This window comes from Empidonax traillii, unplaced genomic scaffold (assembly GCF_003031625.1).
Source record: "Empidonax traillii isolate 1590-97213 ecotype Southwest subspecies unplaced genomic scaffold, ASM303162v1 scaffold257:size1394852, whole genome shotgun sequence".
NCBI classification, from domain to species: domain Eukaryota; kingdom Metazoa; phylum Chordata; class Aves; order Passeriformes; family Tyrannidae; genus Empidonax; species Empidonax traillii.
In genome coordinates, this window is record NW_020955450.1 from 211,419 (window position 1) to 229,655 (window position 18,237).

At 42.8% G+C, this 18,237-nt stretch overlaps 2 protein-coding genes across 5 annotated transcripts in view; one reads left to right on the top strand and one right to left on the bottom strand.

The window, feature by feature from the left end:
* INTS8 (integrator complex subunit 8) overlaps positions 1-5,947 on the top strand; it is a 24,871-nt gene extending 18,924 nt beyond the window's left edge. The window contains exons 21-27 of the mRNA XM_027889284.1: positions 980-1,098; positions 2,914-3,017; positions 3,542-3,592; positions 4,206-4,279; positions 4,361-4,425; positions 4,515-4,558; positions 4,833-5,947. Of these exons, the coding sequence (XP_027745085.1) occupies positions 980-1,098; positions 2,914-3,017; positions 3,542-3,592; positions 4,206-4,279; positions 4,361-4,425; positions 4,515-4,558; positions 4,833-4,949 (574 nt within the window). The 3' untranslated portion in view covers positions 4,950-5,947. The remainder of the gene's footprint in view (positions 1-979; positions 1,099-2,913; positions 3,018-3,541; positions 3,593-4,205; positions 4,280-4,360; positions 4,426-4,514; positions 4,559-4,832) is intronic.
* Positions 4,988-17,848, bottom strand: CCNE2 (cyclin E2). Of its 4 annotated transcripts, none has more exons than XM_027889286.1 (12): positions 17,817-17,848; positions 17,192-17,230; positions 16,995-17,103; positions 16,755-16,811; positions 14,691-14,842; positions 12,898-13,033; positions 10,603-10,749; positions 9,272-9,367; positions 8,429-8,563; positions 7,662-7,773; positions 6,735-6,889; positions 4,988-6,366 (listed from the first exon to the last, which is right to left on the bottom strand). In XM_027889286.1, the coding sequence occupies exons 2-12, from the start codon at positions 17,203-17,205 to the stop codon at positions 6,265-6,267; spliced, it is 1,215 nt and encodes a 404-aa protein (XP_027745087.1). In that variant the 5' UTR covers positions 17,206-17,230; positions 17,817-17,848; the 3' UTR covers positions 4,988-6,264. The 4 variants fall into 4 exon arrangements, with proteins under 4 accessions (XP_027745087.1, XP_027745086.1, XP_027745089.1 ...); XM_027889285.1 differs by having other exon boundaries at positions 16,755-16,814; XM_027889288.1 differs by lacking the exon at positions 17,817-17,848 and having other exon boundaries at positions 16,995-17,100; positions 17,192-17,232.
* Between the last annotated feature and the right edge of the window lie 389 nt (positions 17,849-18,237).

An 18,237-nucleotide genomic window follows, 5' to 3' on the forward strand; every position in this document is an offset into this window, starting at 1 on the left:
TGTGTGTTGTGTGATTTCTGCCATGTAAGGGCATCACTGCCCCCATTCTGTCCATGGGAAGTTTGGTCTTCTTGCATGGATGGTTTTGCTCCTAATTTGATGTTCCTAATGGAGATGTGGGGAAGAAGAAAGAGAAGAAACTGAGGGGCATTTTGCTGTTTGCTCTAATAAGCTGTATGTAACTATATAATACTTTAATAGGAAATGGCTCATGGTTTTTGAGGTGTGTTCCAATAATAGCCAAAATATGAAGTGGCAAATGGTATATATCAATTTGTTCTGGCTGGATTGTGTTTCTCCAATGAAGTTTAGAGGCTCTGTGGAGGTGGAACCTCCTAATCTGGTTTAGATTCCATGTATGCACTGGAAAAAAATTACTCTTGTGAGAGTGTGTGGTGCATAGTGGGGTTAATTTGTCTGTAACTGGTCTGGTTGCACAGTCTCATTACTGATGTAAGCTTCAGTGTATACTGTAAGATCAAGCAGAAGAAAGGTGTTTTCATTGTTACCAGAATTCAGTAGGAAGGTGAAAAACCCACATATTTTTAAAAATGGAGATTCCATATAAACTTTTGGAAAGGCTGCCCAGTGTACCAAACCATTCCCAGCCTTTCTTGCTGAGTTGTTTCCATAGTTCTCCAGAGATTGCTGTCTCTGGCCATTCAAGCAGGTGTTCAGATGTTGTCTTCAAACTTCTTGAAACTGAACGTATCTGCACAGAATCTTTTCGTGGTGTCACCCACTTACGAAGTTCTGACTTCTTACCCAAGGCTGTGAAGGATATATTTGTTCTATCAGATTTACTGTGTTGGAACAAACCAACAGTAGCTTTAGTCAACACTAAATCTTTTCTGGAGTTATTTTTGCTTGGCACTTAATGCAAGGTGCTTTGGACTTCAACCAGATAGAAAATCAGATTAGTGGTTAAAAACCCCAAAGCAATCATTTAGGAATTATTTTTCTGTCTTCTTTCCTTTAGTCTTCAATCAGTGGACTTCGAAGCTGTAGCTGTTACAGTAAAAGAGCTGGTGAGCTATGCGTTGACTATCAATGCAAACAACCACTTCTGGTTAATTATTCAGGCAGATATTTATTTTGGTAAGTGAAACCAATGTCTGTTTTTAGCATGTGTGTAGGGGTACCTTGCTGCTCTGGGTTTTGCTTGACATAATCCTCCTTGTATTTTCTCTTATGAAAAATTAGTTTAAGGGACACATGAGGTTAAAATCTTCAGAGGTTATAGTGTAGGTGTGTTTGGGAGATTGTCTAAGCCCACAGAGAGACTGAGCTTCCAGTGGGTCATGCTGACTGCTTTTAGGGTAAGAGGAATTTTAACAGTTCACTTTCAATTTACTTTTCTAGTGTAGTTGGTTCTTGAGTGGTATAATTTTGGAAACCCCTGACAACTGAGTTTTATAAGTGAATGGAAATTTGTGAATAGTGGTTGCTTTTAGATTTGGAGATCAGCTTTGCTGGAGCAGAAAATGAGCACAGGGGAGAGGATCTGTATTTTATATAGAGAAGTCTCTAGCTTTGTAAAAGAGGAAGCATGAACTCCTAATCTGGTACTGGTTGTGATGGGAAGCACTTTCCTGTCACTCTGTCCTCACCTGCCACTTCCCCAGTATTTATTCTTGCTCCTCAGCTGGGAGCAGCCAGCAGAACTAGGACAATACAAACAGTTTCAGGTTCTGGGCACCATGACAAGGTACCCAGACCACACTAGGGCAGCAGTTGCCTGGGGAAAACTGCCCAGTCTGTGTGATACAATGCTCTGTTAAATTATTCCCCAGTCTAGAGTCAGTTCCTGGGGCTTGCTTATAGTCTGAGTAAATAGAGCAGAGAGGTGGGTGCAGAAGAATGAACTTATAAAGACAACCAGACAGGTAGGATACTGCCTGTTGTATGTGTTAGAGAAGGACATGGCTATAGCCAAACTCAAAGGTAGAGCAACATTTCTTCCACTTAAATTATCTGTTGAAACCACTTCAGTGAAATTCAGCTTTCAAGCCTGATTGTTCTTTTCCGGCCATAAAATAGTATTTTCTGTGCCTCTGGCATCTACTTGCCAGTGCTTTGGGCTATCACACCGTCAAGGTGCAAGTTCCTAAATCTCTTCTTGGACTGGAAGGGTGTCTGTGGTGTCCAGTATAAAATGAAGTGCCGAAATGCGAGTCTGTTGCTCCCAAGGGAGACCCATTTGTCTAGAAGATGCTTTATAATCCTTGGGATGTGAGGAGGGGTCTAATCCAGTGTTCAGTGCTGTCACCTTGTATATGGGGGAATGATTCAGGGTTATAGACTGGCAGTTTATTGCTTGTACAAAGTGCAGCAGCATCCCAGAAGGAGACGTTATGTAGGGAGCCTCAAATCTGGTACCTGAAAGAACAGTGGTTGGAGCACTCCTGGCGTGTGCCAGGTTGGTATTTCAGCAGCAATGTGGACAAGCCGCTCCTGCCACAGAGCCCCTGGAGGTCTTACCCTCAGTTCAGGAAGAGCTGGGAGTAGAATTGGTGTGAACCATGAGAGGCCTGTGGTGGCATCAGCTGTTCCTCTCACTGCACCAGCTAAACTCCTTTACTACCGGTGTGCGTGTAAGTTCACTGAAGGCAAACTTCTTTTCCACTCTTAGTGCTGATGGATTGAAGATCAACTACCAGAAAAAATTAAGATATTCTCAAAAGGCAGAACTTTGCCTGTGATACTCGTTTTCCTGATTATGTAGTTTCCCATCCATCCACTTTTACCACCTCCTGTGTGTCCATGCTTTTTAAATGATGGTACGCAAGTCACTTCCCCAGTAGAATTCAGTTATGAAATACACATATCTGATTAATTCTATAAAAAATTGATCTGAGTGCTAAGTAACTGCTGTATTTTTTAAGACCTTATTTTACTTTTTTTCCATGGCAGCAACAAATCAGTATTCAGCAGCCCTTCACTATTACCTACAGGCAGGAGCTGTATGCTCAGACTTCTTCAATAAGATGGTGCCACCAGATGTGTACACAGACCAGGTGAGTTAAAGTGGGATTTAGATTTACGAAAATCCCTGTTTGGATTTAGTCAGCATCCTGATTCTGCGTAGAGATAAAACTGTTCATCTCACACACATTCCTGTAGCCTCTGGGGTTTTATTGGTGCTTTCAGTGCTGGTATCACATGGATGGCGCCTGCTTGTTTCCAGCCATAGTGCTGGCATAGTGCTGGTCCCACCTGCCAGGCCTTCCCTGTGGGTGGCAGGACGTAAAGGTGAAGCTTTTTCCCAGACCAGGGCCTGGCTGCCTCACACAAACACGGGGTGCTGTTCCTCAGCACACGCTGACCCGTGGGACATCTCCGAAGTGATGAACACTCAGTTGAGCAGTGGATGTGCTCAAACCCAAGAGGTGTTAGGGAGCTTAGAAGAATGTAAATAGCTATTTAGCTGGTCTCTTGCATTAAAAAAAAAAAAAAAATCATCAAAATCATAAAAATTGCTGTTTGTGTTCCAAAACGAGCATTTCAGAACTTGTGTTTTTTGTTTTTAACCTTTCTGTAGGTGATAAAAAGAATGATCAAGTGCTGCTCTTTACTAAACTGTCACACGCAGGTGAGAGATGAAATGTGGTGTTAAGTAAAATATTTGTTAATATTTTGATGATAACAAGGGGGGAGAACTTTTTTAAAAAGAAAGACTAAATTCAACTTTCCTTGGAAGTGCAATCTGCAGTTGATTTCGTAGATTTCGTTGTTACCTTTGCTTCTAGAACACACAAAGGACTGAAATTACTGAGTAAATAAACTTATACTTGGAAATGTTCTAAAAAGTAGAAATAGTCTGAGTGTTTTGTCCTACTCTCCTCATATAATACAGATGGGTTTTTTAGAGAAACAGTACAGTATCTGTGGGGTGTTGTGGCTGGTGCTGTTCAGGGAGATCCTTCATTCTGCAAGAAGTAACAAAGCTTATATTAGGCTCTGATTTAAAAACTATTAAATGCATTTAGAAACCTAGAAGCCAAGTCAGTCCCTTTAGATCTGAGTAAATTCCTCTTAGCTATTGCTGCTGTTGATGTATCAGAATAAGTACTATTCAGATGCTCTGAATTTGTTTGCTGTGGAAACAAAGACTAGATGAGGTTGAGAAAGGCACTGGGATTAGTGAAGGTTTCAGTGTGGGGGAAATTCAGGCTGTCAGAATCACTGCGAGTCTTTCCTTACAGGTTGCTATTTTGTGCCAGTTCCTCAGAGAAGTTGACTATAAAACTGCGTTTAAGGCACTGCAGGAACAGAACAGGTAAATGTTACAGTGAAGTTTATAGATACATAAACCCAGAATATGAATGTGTCAGTTAACCTAACCTGCCTTGTCTTTCAGTCATGATGCCATGGATTCTTACTATGAATACATCTGGGATGTCACCATCTTGGAGTATTTGACATGTATCCTTTTGCTGGAATGCCACTCATACTGGATGTTCACGGCTGGAATGAGTCTGTTTCCTAAGTGATTTTTCTTGACTGGCCCTCAGATCTGCACCACAAAAGAGGCGAGACAGACAAGCGGCAGATAGCAGTAAGTTAAACCGGGCTGGTCAGGGTGTTGGGATTTTTTTAGTGTCTTGCCCTCCCTGATTAAAAAGAATTGCTACTTCCAGTTTAAATTTTGTCACACAGTTTTTTAGAGTCTGTGTGCTCATGTGAAGCTGTGCCTCTAAAGTTGTAGGGAAGGGTTGGCAGAGCACGTTAGAGAAATAAATCACCCATGGAACTAGTGCTGAAAATGCTTTGAAATGAAACAGCTTTACTGGAAGGCCTTTTGCTAATGGTGTCTCCTCTTTTGTTTCAAGATAAAAGCCATTGGCCAGACAGAGCTGAATGCCAGTAATCCTGAGGAAGTCCTACAGCTTGCTGCCCAGAGGAGGAAAAAGAAGTTTCTTCAAGCAATGGCAAAACTTTACTTCTAGGCTAATGCTGGAAGACTACTATAAAACATGTAAAAGTGAAAAAAAATCTTTCAAGACTTTATTATTTTTAAAAACACATTTAAATTTTTATACAACATTTACAGTCTCGTATCTTTCTTCTTAGAAATAGATGAAATCTTATAATAAACCCCTTATTTTTACAAACTGTACAGAAGGCTGGAAGCAACTTCAGCTAGTTCTACAATAGCTTGTTTGAAGAAGACATGCATTCAAGTTTGTCAAGTTGGTGTGAGTGTAATGTGGATGTGGGTGGCACCTGATGCTCTAGTGCAGCTTCAGGGGCTGCTCGGTGTCATGTCCCTGGATGTGAGGCACAGGTAGGAGCATCATGAAAGAGGGAGGACGGATACCCATCTGTCCCAGTACTGCCCTTCATCACAGAAGTGACTCAGAGGTAGTGAATATTCCAAGGAAAACACAGTAGTTAATGCTGTTTATAAAACACTGATAACTTACAGCTCCACAGTTTAAAATACTGTTCCTATGAGGGGAGTGGTTGTAGAGTACCTGCAGCTCACTTTGTTCCATACCTTCTCCAGTTCTCTGTACGTTCTTTCTTTTTGCAAGTTGGTGGCTGGGTCACATAGGACAGAACTCCTTCCTTCCAGGACTGTACTTCCAGTTATGGTTACTTCAGCAGCAGGTCCTTTGCTGATACTCTTACCTGAGGTCAGTGATAACATTAAAACTAAAGTTTTTGGCAGGCTTAAATGGCTGCCATAAATTTATCAGCCTCCTGTGGAGCTGGAATTTGATACAAGGCTGGCTACACTGTACTGCACCAGTGGAGTGGTTTCAGATATAAACTGCTCACCCCCAGGCCTCTGTAATACTGCACCTGAGCTGGGGGACTGAGGGGCACTGACCTCTGACCTTACCAAGAGAAGAAAAAGAACAAGTCACAAAGAGGTAATCGGTACAAACTGTCAATAACTTCTGCTGCACATCTAGCCCAAATTAAAGCAAGTGTGACATGTCAGCTGAGTGGACAAATTTTGCCACTAGGCCCTGTTAAAAAAGTTCTTGAAATTAATAAGTTAGGAATAGTGAGAAGTAACTAAGTCATGTCAGAATGGACCAAGGTGGTCCAGGCTCCTGTGACAGCAGCGTGGAATGCTCAGTTGAACCCTTTTTGTCAGGTCTCAAGGACGATGCTGGTCTCAATTTCCATCTGCTGCATCTTTTACTGCCAAAGTCTTGAACAGCAGTAAAGAACATGAGTCACCTTTAGTGTGGTCTTGTTCTGAAGCACCAAGTCCTGTTTCTGAATCTCTTAATGATGTTTGACTGTATTTCATTTCTTCTCTGTGCTTTTGGGAGGGGTTATTATCCCACCTGTCGACACGGGCGATAACTGCCCTGGGGCAGTGGACGCTGCTCCACTGTTCACTTCTTCCTGTGAGTGGGGGAAGAGGACACCAGTTAATACCCGTCACAAGGTCTGCTCTTCTCTATCACAGGTCATCAGCAGCACTACCTCACACCACTGGTACAATTCAAGTACTCCAGAGTTAGGGTACTGAGTAAAGCCAAGGTGACATCACACAACAAAGATCATTATCTTGGGAACACCTCTCCAGTACTGCCAATCCACTGCTCATGGCCTGGGAATGTTACAGTAAAACACACGCTGTTTACAGCATCAGTGGTGGTTGGGCACCTCTGACCACGCTGGCTGAGGGGAGCCAGGCCAGGTGTGAGCAGGGAGGAGGGATGGGTCGTGCACCCTCAGCTGTCTGAGCTGCACATCCACAGACCACCTACCAGCATGTCCAAGTAATTCGTGTGTGTCTGGATATTATGTCGATCTTCTGCTGCAACCTTCTTAAAGTTCTTAAGCTTCACCGGGTATTTTTTTGCCACGTTCACAAAAGGAACCATCCATTCTACACACTCTGAAATGTTTTCCCAATCTAAGCCTAGGGAGTAGAACACAGGAATATATTTAAACATTATGAAGGAGTTGCAGTGTTCCAAGATGTCCATAAGTTTAAAAACACAATAAATAATAGTGCAGATACAAATTCAGAGGCATCCTCCCAGAAACTGGCAGCATTTCCTTATCTTGTTACATGATAAGGGTAGTGGGTAAGGATGGTGAGCGCAGGTCGAAAGGTGTCTTGGTGCTTTCCAGGGAAGGCTGAAGCAACTTTCAGCTTCAATACAAGGTTTTGTGTTGAAATATATAAAACATATATATATATATATATATATACATATTTATTTTATATATATGTGTGTGTATATATATATGTATATGGTTTTATATATATATAAATATATATATTTTTTTATATATATAAAAACATACACTGGGTACTGCTGAGAGACATGACTGCTTGGAACTACATTTTAGGAGAAAAAGTAGCCAAATATATAGCTAATGATCCCCCAAATAACAGGAGATAATAGAGCGAGTATTCTCCCAAAAGCAGGAACAGTAAATTTGCTTGATTTCCATAGACTGAAGTTCTGAAGGGGTTTCCTTCTTTTTTTGAGTCTTTGTTACATCTGAAATGGTAGGAAGTAAAATTAGGGGGAAAAGAAACCCACAGAACAAACTATTAGTGTCCCTGTAGCTTTTGGTCTTTGGCAGCCTGGTAAACCAATACACTCTTAGCAACCTTTGGGCCTGTGATAGCTTCCAGAATTCCCTGCTCATAAAGGCCAAGCTTTAGAGTGGTGTCTTACCTGAAGCTTTCTTAACTATTTCAATTGAGGTATAGTGGCAGAGCGCTGCAGCAGCTAGTGTTCTGTACTGGAAATCCAAAGAATTCACATCCAGAATACACAGATCCAAAAGCTGAGGAAATGAAGAGTAACAAATTTTAACAGCTAATACTTTAGCATAATCCTGTCTCAGAGATGCCTATTATGCATACAGAGTCCTACAGTTTCTGCCCTGCAACAGGGCTGAGCTTCAGGAAAATACTTTCATAAATTTAACTACTACCTAAGTGTAGTGTTTACATCACTGAGCTACCCAGCTTCAGTAAGCCTCTCTGAAGTTGGGCACAATACATGCCCATACAAACTGAACCACAGCACTTTCAAAACAGACAAAACACTCCCCAGGCTGCCTTCTCAGCAATTACACAGAAACAGTGTTAGGGGCAACACAGTTAAAAACAGCCAACTTTCTGTAGGGTCCTAAATTATCCACCTTCCTATCAGAGCTGTTGCTGTTGTTTACAGAATGCTGCAGTGTACAATAATTAAAAAAAAATGGATGTTTGTTTTTCCAGTGTACAGAAAAGTTTTAGAATATGTGAGAAACAGGGGTGCTTGTTCTCAAAACTGAGCATGAACTTCAGTGGTAGAGTCAAAATTGCACATTCCTTAAAAAGTAACAGATGAGAGTAAACAAGGGAACACTTCCTTTCACGGCTTTTGAGGTGTAATGTTCAGGTTTTCTTGTCACCACTCGAAGAAGCATTTTCCAACAGTTTACTACCTACCTGAGCTATCTGGATGAATTTTTCCTGAGAATACTGAGGTAGCAGCACTTTAGGAACATCCTTCAAAGCATCCACTTGAAGATAGAGGTTCAGCCAGGAGACAATTGTGACTGGACAGAGTTCCCATTTTAAAGCCTGCAAATATTTACCAAACAGTTAAGTGCCTTAAACCACTTGAGGATAGTTTTGTGCTCTGACTTCTTCACATACCTCTACTTCAGAGATTATTGCGCAGATGGTTAAAAGACACTAATGATTATGTACAATTTCAAGTACACATAGTCACTTTAGATTGCATTCTCACTGCTTTTTGAACAGGGCTTGCTACAATCAGCACAAACATGTATCCCTGTGCCCTTGCAGTTGGATCTTGTGTATCTTCCCCATTCAGAAGCTAGGAAGGTGAAGAGTGTTTCCTCAAGCCTTCAGGCTAGCTGCCTGAACCTGTGGCTCATATCTGTTAAGGAAGAATAGATTTACAAAGAGTTCTGCGCTGGACGGATCCTTGCCAACATGAGGGGCACTGAGTAGTGTCAGGTCTTTGCCTCTAGAGAGGCCCCTGTTCCTGGACAGCAAGGGACCTTGGGAAGAGCAGTGCATGAGTGACAGCCTTCCAGCCTGCCCCACTAAAAGCCTTTATGTTCATACAAGTATGAGAAACCTGCTTGGCTTCTCACAGTCAGGGACTGTACCCCAGCCAGGGGCTTCAGAGGTCCACTGCATATACAACAGAAACAGACCTACTAAATGTGTTCCTTCTCTAAGCAAATAAGTGACATTAAAACACAAGGCTCAGCTGGGCAGTTTTCCAACCAGCACTTAAAAACACAGCAAAGTTATTACCTTTAACATAATAAGTTCCATTCTTACAATATCATCTTCACTGCAAGCACCATCAGTGACGTAAGCGAATTCCTGTATTTTAGGAGCGTAGATTTCCTTTAAAGGGAGGGAGGGGAGGGAAAATGAAGATTAGAATGTCTTAGGGTTCTAAGAAAGACTGAGAAGATACAGGCAAATACTTTTCAGTCCCTATCAACATGTTAACATTTCTTATGCTACAGTGTTTTTCTCATATATGAGGTGACCTGAAACCCACAGGATGAAGAGATAACATATAACCTACTTGTTTTTTAATATGTTGTAAAACACAGTGGACTTATAGCAACTCTTTTAGCTTTTGGGGAAATAAATGCTGACCAAGCAATCAGAATCCCCTTTCATTTATTCTCTTTCTACTCAGTCATTCCAACTGATGTGAAAACACGCACCATCCTAATCCTGGTACAGGACCCCGCTGTGCTAGGAATGGGTGGCACAGGTTACCTGCAATGTCAGTGCTGAGGCAGTCACATAGATGTAAAAAAAAAAAAAATTAAAAAGCTAGAAAAAGATGAGAGAAAATGTCACAACCAGCCACTCTAACTGGCAAAATCCATAGTGTAGAGGTGGTTAACAATGCAATTTGCCAACCCGGTCATGCCAGTTGGGACCAAGTGTTAGTAAAAGAGAGCGTGCCAGCAAAACTCCTCCTCCGCCAGCTGGCTCCACGGTCACTCTACAGCCCCATCCACTTCCTTAGGACAGGTAGCACACAGCCTTGGCATTGGGAACAACAGTGAGATCTGGGGGTTCCCAGTATAAAAACATAATACCCCAAGTGTTCCTCTCAGCCTGGCCTACCATGCACTACACAAAAATGTGCTCTTAGCTCGCAGTTGTAGCACACAATGTAACTTGTCACCACTCTTGCACTTAAAAGACTAAAACTCCACTAAATGGGTTTATAAGGGTATCAGCCTGATGTACAGGCAGTTTGAGACTTAGGCTTGGTTTTGTTCAAGTCCCACACCCATTCCTGAGATTGTTTGCCAACTGCTGTATATTTGAAAAAAGGCAAGACAAAACAAAATAAAGCTACCTCTAGCACGTTTGCATGCCTTTTAAGTTTATGTGATCTCCTTCCCTGCTAGTGAGGAAAGGGAGGACAAAGACTACACTCCAAGACACTGACATATGCACAGCCAAAGGAAGACTAAAAAATTTCCCCTTCTCATCCTCAGTATTGTACCTACCCCATCAAGTTCAAAAGATTCAGACAGAAGAAATAAATGTTATCACTGTCCTTTCAGTTACTCCAGATTCAATAGCCTCCCTGTAAGAGAGGTTCTTACCTCAAGTTTGGAGGCAATGAATAATGAGGTAATTCCTATGAGCTGAAGCATGCTCTTGTTAATGTTCTTCTGTGTCAACATGAATCTATCAAAAAAGTCTTGAGCTAGGTAGAAGGTTTCCCGGTGGAGTGCATACACCTCACACACCTAAGAGAGAGAGGAACATCCAGTTCAGTATGCTGTTATAAAACTCTGTGTACATACACTCCAGTATTCAAGCTTTAAAAGAAAAAGGCAATGTGCACTATTTCATCTTTTGCACACACAAACCATTGCATACCTCAGTGTGGTGGCATGCTACAGTGGTTAGTACGGGGTTGGAAAAGGTATTTCCATACTAACATACTTTCAAAGAATACTTTTTCCAATTTAAATAGCAATCATTTTTCCTAAAAATGCATACAGTTTTTCACTCAAAGCCTTGTTGAGGGAAAAAACACTAATTAGTTAGATTACAAATACTAAGGGCTCAAAACTCAAGTTGAAGTCAGCGAGCAAATCTTCCGTGTATTCCCAGTGGGTCTGTCCCAGGGTAGAACTACTAAAAAAATTGAAATCTTTGGCTCTACAGCAAATGAGCCTGGAAGCTGCTGCTGGAGGGGCCTCTGCTGGCAGGCCAGGAGCGCTGCCTGCAGCCCCTCGGGCTCCCTGACAGCCTCACTAAGCAGGAACAAAACTGTGAGAGCGGCCATCTGCTCCATCCCAGCGCGGGTTTCCCTGGCAGCGAGAACTTTTAATACTCGCATTGTATCAAAGTGTTTCAAATGCCAGTTCAACAAAAAAAGGAAAGGAGACTGCCCAGGCCTCGAGATCTTAGGGGGAGCTCTACTTTTTTATGTAAATCTAATTGAATTTGGGTGGGACTACCACAACTGCAGCTTATCTGCAACTCTATATCCCTTCCACAAACTAGAAAACAGATATCTGTAAATTACTTACAATCTACATGCAGTAAAGAACAGGAAAGAATATCCATGAAATAGATCCTAAGTGCTTCATTATTTTACTTGGATATTTCCCAAGATAAGGTTGGAGGTTCATTTGCAAATTAAAACCCTTCCTGATCACCAAAAATTCAACTGGTTAGCAGAAATAGCATAGCCCATTCTTTTAGACCTCATATAATATTTGCCAATTGATGTGCTACTCTGACATTATTAGCTACTGCTCCAAAGAAGATTCAGAACCACAGCTGTGGTTCTGAATAAATGGCACTGTTACTGTGAAAGTGTATTGCTCAAACTTGTTGACATTCTTGTTTGGAAACTGGATGATTTCCTAAGAGTTCAAGACTTCAAAAAAAGTGCAACAAACCAAATTAATGGTGGTATGTAAATTACACTTTAAAGAAAGTAGAAGCATGCAACAGGAATAGTTTTTTTTTAAAATAAATCTTTCCTTTTTCTTGAAATTCCCTGCTCTTAGTTCTGGCTGCTCCACCAAGACAGCAAGAGTGCCACTGTAACATCTGCTTCCTTGGAATACTTGAAATGGAGTTGATGATCCTGCAAGGTCCCTTCTACTGATGGGCAAGGATTGCATGAGGCTAAGATTGCCTTTGGCAGCGGTGATTGAATCTGCTTAATATAAAGCTCTTGGAAACACCTCCAAAACATAACTTTCTATTTACAGCACTGATATTCCTTCACATAGGCTGCCAAGATGGAGAGCTTTTATTGGACAACTGGAATAGTCTAAAGTAAACCAACTGGACCAGAATATGTATCTGATTTATTTGTGGACCTTTCACATAGGGATCTGCCTGTATCAAGGACCTTTAGCTGCCAGCCCCTGCTGCAGCTCTCTTCTTTCTTCTGCTCTCTTCGTATCACAGAATTAAAAATTCCCCATGAAGTCAGTAAACAGCATCAGGGGCTGATATTCAAGAGTTCTTGACAGGGACAGAGTGATAACTCAAGTCCTTGATACAGATGTCTCACAGCTCAGATACAGTCTAACATGTAAAGTTAGAGTTCCAGACCTGGTCTGTTTGTAGCAATTTCACTACAAGTCTCAAAATTAGATTTCTCTCTGTTGCAAGAAGTAGTATGGCAAGAGCAAAAGTTAAGTCCTATTGCTCACTGTCCTGTGTGGAACATTCAGTGTCTCATGCCAGGAAAGGCCTGGATGTAGCTCAACCAAGGGGATCAGAAGCAGTTGCTGGTTCTGTTGCAAAACAGTTTTGCCATTTTTCCATAACAGGACGTGTTGCTATTAGACGTTCATGTAAAAGCTGTGCTTCTACCTGCCTACTTCACAGGCACAACAGACAGCAAAGTAACTAAAAGAACACACCTCCAAGAGCCAGTCCAACAGTATCGATCTCATGTGAGGCTGCAGACTGGAATGTAGTGATGTGAAGTGTTTGCAGTGAGCATATCTGTTCTCCTTCATCAGGATGTTCAGCCAGATATCTTTGGAGTTTCCCCAGCTACGGAATAAAGTTACACAAAGCATTATTGAGTATATATGCAGCTCACAAAAGGAGACTAAACCCACTACTTATTGTTTACAGACATTCAGAGACAAAAAGAAAAATTCTACATACTACAAGATCCTTATGGTAATTGAAAAACTGCAGGTATACTTGGGACATTTTATATCACCACAACAGCAGCCTGCCAAGATCATCAGCAAGTCCAGTTCTATAAAACAGACATTAAAACTGAACATGTGCCTCCCCAAGTTGCACATGAAGGCAGTTTCCTATTTTGCCTAGTTGAGCTGCTGTTCAAAGAGCGAGATAAAACCAAACCCTCCCCCATAAAAAAAGACAACACTCCCCCTCTCCAAGAAACACAAGACATACATGAAGTTGGTTGAGCTTAGTTTGAGAAAAACATTTACAGATGCTGTTTAAAAGTCACTCATCCATCCCTTTACTGCCTAGTCTACTTCAAGGCTCAGAAGCAGGCTACTGAGAGGAAAATTGAGTTTCTGTTTACTGCTGACTTATAATTTATTAGCACTTCAGTCTACTTGAGAAGATGATACCTATGTCATCAACATAGCTTCTTTGTAATTGTTATTAATTGATATGGGCTTTTTCTTAGGTGTGCTTCTCATGCTGCAGGTACTAAGAGGCACAGCATGCTAACCAATGAAATTAGGATTTCCTACTGAAATTTTTGGAGTTTTATATTTACCTTTCCCAAACCAGAAGCAGAGAGACAGAGCTGACCACTGGTAATGCCTACAAATTCTAAACCAGATCAGTTTCATTCTGCTGCCATTGTAAGTTAAAAGTTAGAGAGAGACTTGTTTGTTTAATGCACAAGTCCCATGGTTTAAGCAAGCAAGCACTGAGGAATCAATTATGATCTTCCTACAGCAATTAGGGAAGCATGAAGAAGTCAGGAAAAGTAAATTATCCTTTATTCAGCTAATCAGAGAGGATGGAGGTCAGCTTTACCAGATGCTTATCAACAAGATGATTAAACACTTTGCATAGCATTCTGTATCTGAACATGTCTTTTGAGGCAAAACATCACCAGACAGCACTTCCCAGTTCTTACCAAGTTTTGGCCAGAAGGAAAAAAACCAAGGTGTATCTAGAAAGGTTCTCCTAAAGTAATGCTTCACATTCTGCTTCTTTTTCATCTCAGCAGAAGTTTTCCCTAATGCATTGCAGTAAATTTACCACCTCTTTCACTAAACCCCAGGCTGACACAAACAGCAGCTGATACTCATCTAACACACCTGAATGTCTAAGAAATTCTAAAACTGAAAAGTATGATTTAGTCATATAATCTTACCCCTCTCCAGAAGGGAAGCCTTCTAGAATTGACTGCACTAAGCATACTGCACTGCACTAGCAAGTTACCTGTGATACTGCCACAAGTTTATTTGAACATTTTGAAGTTCTTAATGATAATTTTGCTTCATATTTTTTGGTCACTCAGTTCTAATAGTACTGAAAGAAGTTTAGTTCTTAACCGCTTGGAGTCTCCAGTGTTAAGTTATAAAAGGACAGCTTTGAAAGGTGAAAATTATCTGTCTGGTAAGATAAGATCAGGAAAAAAACAAAAAAACAAAAAACAAACAACCACCACCCAAACATCAACAACTGCTCCATCTGGTAAACTTACTTGAGTTCTGGCAAAGGTGATGGATTTATGAAGAGGTTACTGAACCTGTACTTTTTGAACCTTGAGAAGTCAGTGGTCACTGATTCTTTGTGAGGTGTTTCAATAATTATGCAAGGCGAGATGCCTCCTGTTATCGTAGGCGGCCAACAACTCTGCAAAACAAAGAAGGTATCTTTAAAATGCAGGGTTTACTGTGAGAGTAAGAAAGTCATGAAGCAGGTTACAGTAACAACAATTTATGTAATGTACGTTAGTCTTTTTGAATCTCAGCATCTATTCAAGCACTGAAACCAAGAAAGACAAATCAAACGCCAATAAAACCTTTCATTGTAAAGAGGGAACATGTATAAATGGATTTGATGGATTTGGGGAACTCAGCTTTGACAGAGACAACCGCCTTTAGTTTATGAACCCACAAGTAACCTATTTGTTACCTGAGTTGCTCAGTTACAGTACAAAAGACAAAGATACTCATTGGTACGAAAACACAAGACTGGAGGTTGCTAGTCCTATCTACTTATCTACTCAGAGGGAAAAGAGAGGGTGGAGGTTCTACTGTCTCTCAGTGGAAATTGAGCAACTTGTTATCTTCCAACTAAGTGCTCCAGAGAGGAACCACCCATCTCAGCTCCAGAGCCAGATACCCACTAAGCAAGCAGCAGCTGTTAATATCTCTCAGCTTGCCAATGCCAAATATGGGATGCAGTGACTCAAAAGGAAAGAAGTGCAAAGGTATTCATGCAGAAAGCCTCAGAGGAGGAATTCTAGATTACTGTAGTTAACTATAACTTGTTTCACTAATGCTTATTTGGCTCTACATGACCAACACAAGTAAGGAGATATCAAATCCAAGGAGCACATGCTGACAGCCTTCAAAATGGTGACACAGAACTTTAATTGCTCGGTGTGGAGTTGGGGGAGAAATGCCATTCATGCAGAATGGCAACAACAGCCCCTGAACACACAAACTTTTCCTATATAGTTGACTTGCAAGGCAAACTACACAGGATTCCCTTAGTATATCTAAACCTCTTTATAGCCAGACTTCAGTATCCCAAGGCTAAAGTTACATATTCCAGCAGAACTGATCCAGATAAGGTGCAGCCCAGAGAAAAGGGAAGTCCTGCTCTTCCTTCTCTCCTATAGTACTCACTGCCCAAGTCCACCCCTTCCTTCTGTGGTCAGCTTTGATGCTTGTCAGACCCTCTGCTGGGCTGAATGAACTCACTAACCTGGCAAAACATTAACTGAACCTGCATACTGCTTCATTCAAAGAGAACCAAAAATAGAGCAAGGCAGGGGATGGAGTGCATGGCCAGCTATCCAGGAAGGAGATGGGAAAGCAGGATTTCCCCCTTAAAGCAAAGGTAAGCTGTGACACAGTTTCACTCCAAGTACAGCTGATATACTTGCACAGCATTTTTTCCTACTCAAGGTTTACAAAGACAGCCCCACAATCAGTAGAGTTTCACTTCACCATAGCTGTTAAGTCTCCTTTACTTTACAGACAGAAAAACGGCAAACAAGATTGCTTGCAAAAGAACCTCGTATTATTTTACTAATCAGCTTTAAAACAAATGGCTTTAAAGCCCCTCACTTGTTTTAAGAGTAGCCTGTTAGTGATTCCTAAACTGATTTAAATAATCAAAAGAACTGTTAAATGAAAATAAAGACAGCCTGCCTGGTTATGAGACTTAACTAAATGGCCGTGAAACCACACCTAAAGTTAAAACAAGTGCAGTGATCTTGTTTAGACTTGCCCCTCGGCCTTACCTGCTCTGCATACGGAATTGTTCTGAAATATCTGAATTTATTCTCTTTTTTATGCCTAACCTACTCTGCAGTGGTTTTTACATTGAAGGATCCTTTATCTGCAACAGAGTCATATGTAAAAAAGGCAAGAACACATAAAGATGTGCTAAGCTCCCATAGCTTTTAATATCTGAAGATACAAACTTTCGCTATTCAATACTTTCTAGTGTGGAATGCATGATTTCACACCCACCAACATAAACCAGATGGAGTCCCTCACCTAGTCTGAAGTGGTATTCAGGATTGAATTACCTTAATCTCATATTGATGTTTTTTAGCAATTTTTCCATCTTCTCTTTTCTTAATCTCCTGCTGAGAAGAGATATACACGTCAATACATTGACAGTGAGCAGCACACCCACCTCTAGAGCCCAGGCAAACTCTTGCTACCCCATCCCACTTTATAACTTGGCAGAGTAAAGACTCTCCCACCCAAATGCACTGGAGAATTTTCAGTATTATTAAACTTTTCAAGTTGCCCAAAGTGGTCACCTCTGCTGTTCTCCTTTTTCTGGTCTGGAGATATTCTAGTGTTTGCAGTTCTTGTGGAGACTCTTCTTGACAGGACAGTGGCTGCTGCTGCTTGGCTTGCAAACGGCTACTGCAAAAAGCAAAAAGACATTAGACATTAGGAGAGCAGCAGTTGCTGGATGAGTGCAGATGATACTGGCACGACATGAAGAGCTTACCTGCGTCTTGACATCTTCTTTGGGTTTTAAGATCTCTACCTGGATCAAAGGAATAAGATAAGCTCAGTTAGCGTATCATCACAAAACTAAGACCAAGTTCCCCGCTTTGCATCACGAACTCAGCACAAAAAGCAGCATGGTTTACACAGCTCAAACAGAAGAGCACAAAGTACTCTACTGACCTGAGGAATGCCTGAGCAGAGCATGACTGCGGTATATAAGCACACACATGTCCTGCTGCAGGGTGCCCAGGTGTGCCAGCGGCCAGTGTGGCTCAGGCTAGATGGGGGTGTGCAGGAAGTTGTAAAGGGACATTTCCCACACAAGAAGATGTGGCGAGTCCACGGGGCTGCGACCCCCTCCACTCCTCCCCACCCTCCATTCCAGGCACCCCCACAGACACGGGTTTTGCTGGTGCTGCCGCTCCCCCGGGTCGATGCCCCCCACACCTGCCGGGACGGCGGTGCCGCGCTGGGCCGGGCGCCGCCCGCGCTCCCGCCGCGCCGGTTCCGCGCCAATTTCCAGCGAGCGGGGAGGCGGCGGCGGCCTGTGCCGGGGTCAGGCTGGGCGGGGGCACCGCCGCTCTGCTGCGCTCCCCCTCCCGCGGGGCCGATCCAGCACCCACCCGCTCCTGAGGGTGCTGAGGAGACGCGTGAGGGGACACGGGCACCGCCCCGCCCCCCGCGCTCCCGCCTGGCTGCGAGCGCGGCTCCCTCCAAAACCTGAGGGGGAAGGAAGGGGCTGCCGGGACGGCGCCTCACACGCGGGACACCCACCCCCTGCCAGGACACCCCTCACAGGGACCCCCCGAGGCGGGAACCGGGGCTGTGAGGGGATGTCCCCAAGGGCACCCCACTCCCAGGGCCGGGGCGGGGATGCGGGACCGGCGGGGTGCAGCGCGGGCGGGCGGGCGGTCGGGGTCAGCCCGCCAAGCGGCTCGGCCGGCATCCCCGCCCCCAGCGCGCCCGGCTCCCTCCAAAACCGGGCAGCCCGCCCCCCGCAGGGCTCTCCGAGGAGGGGTGGGGGGGCAGCCGATGGCGGGATCC

Excerpts from the sequence above, each read along its gene's own strand:
- CCNE2 (XM_027889285.1), bottom strand. Across the intron at positions 7,774-8,428 it reads AATTCATCCAGATAGCTCAG|CTTTTGGATCTGTGTATTCT; the intron begins GTAGGTAGTAAA and ends TCATTTCCTCAG. Across the intron at positions 6,890-7,661 it reads AATAGTTAAGAAAGCTTCAG|GCTTAGATTGGGAAAACATT; the intron begins GTAAGACACCAC and ends TCTACTCCCTAG.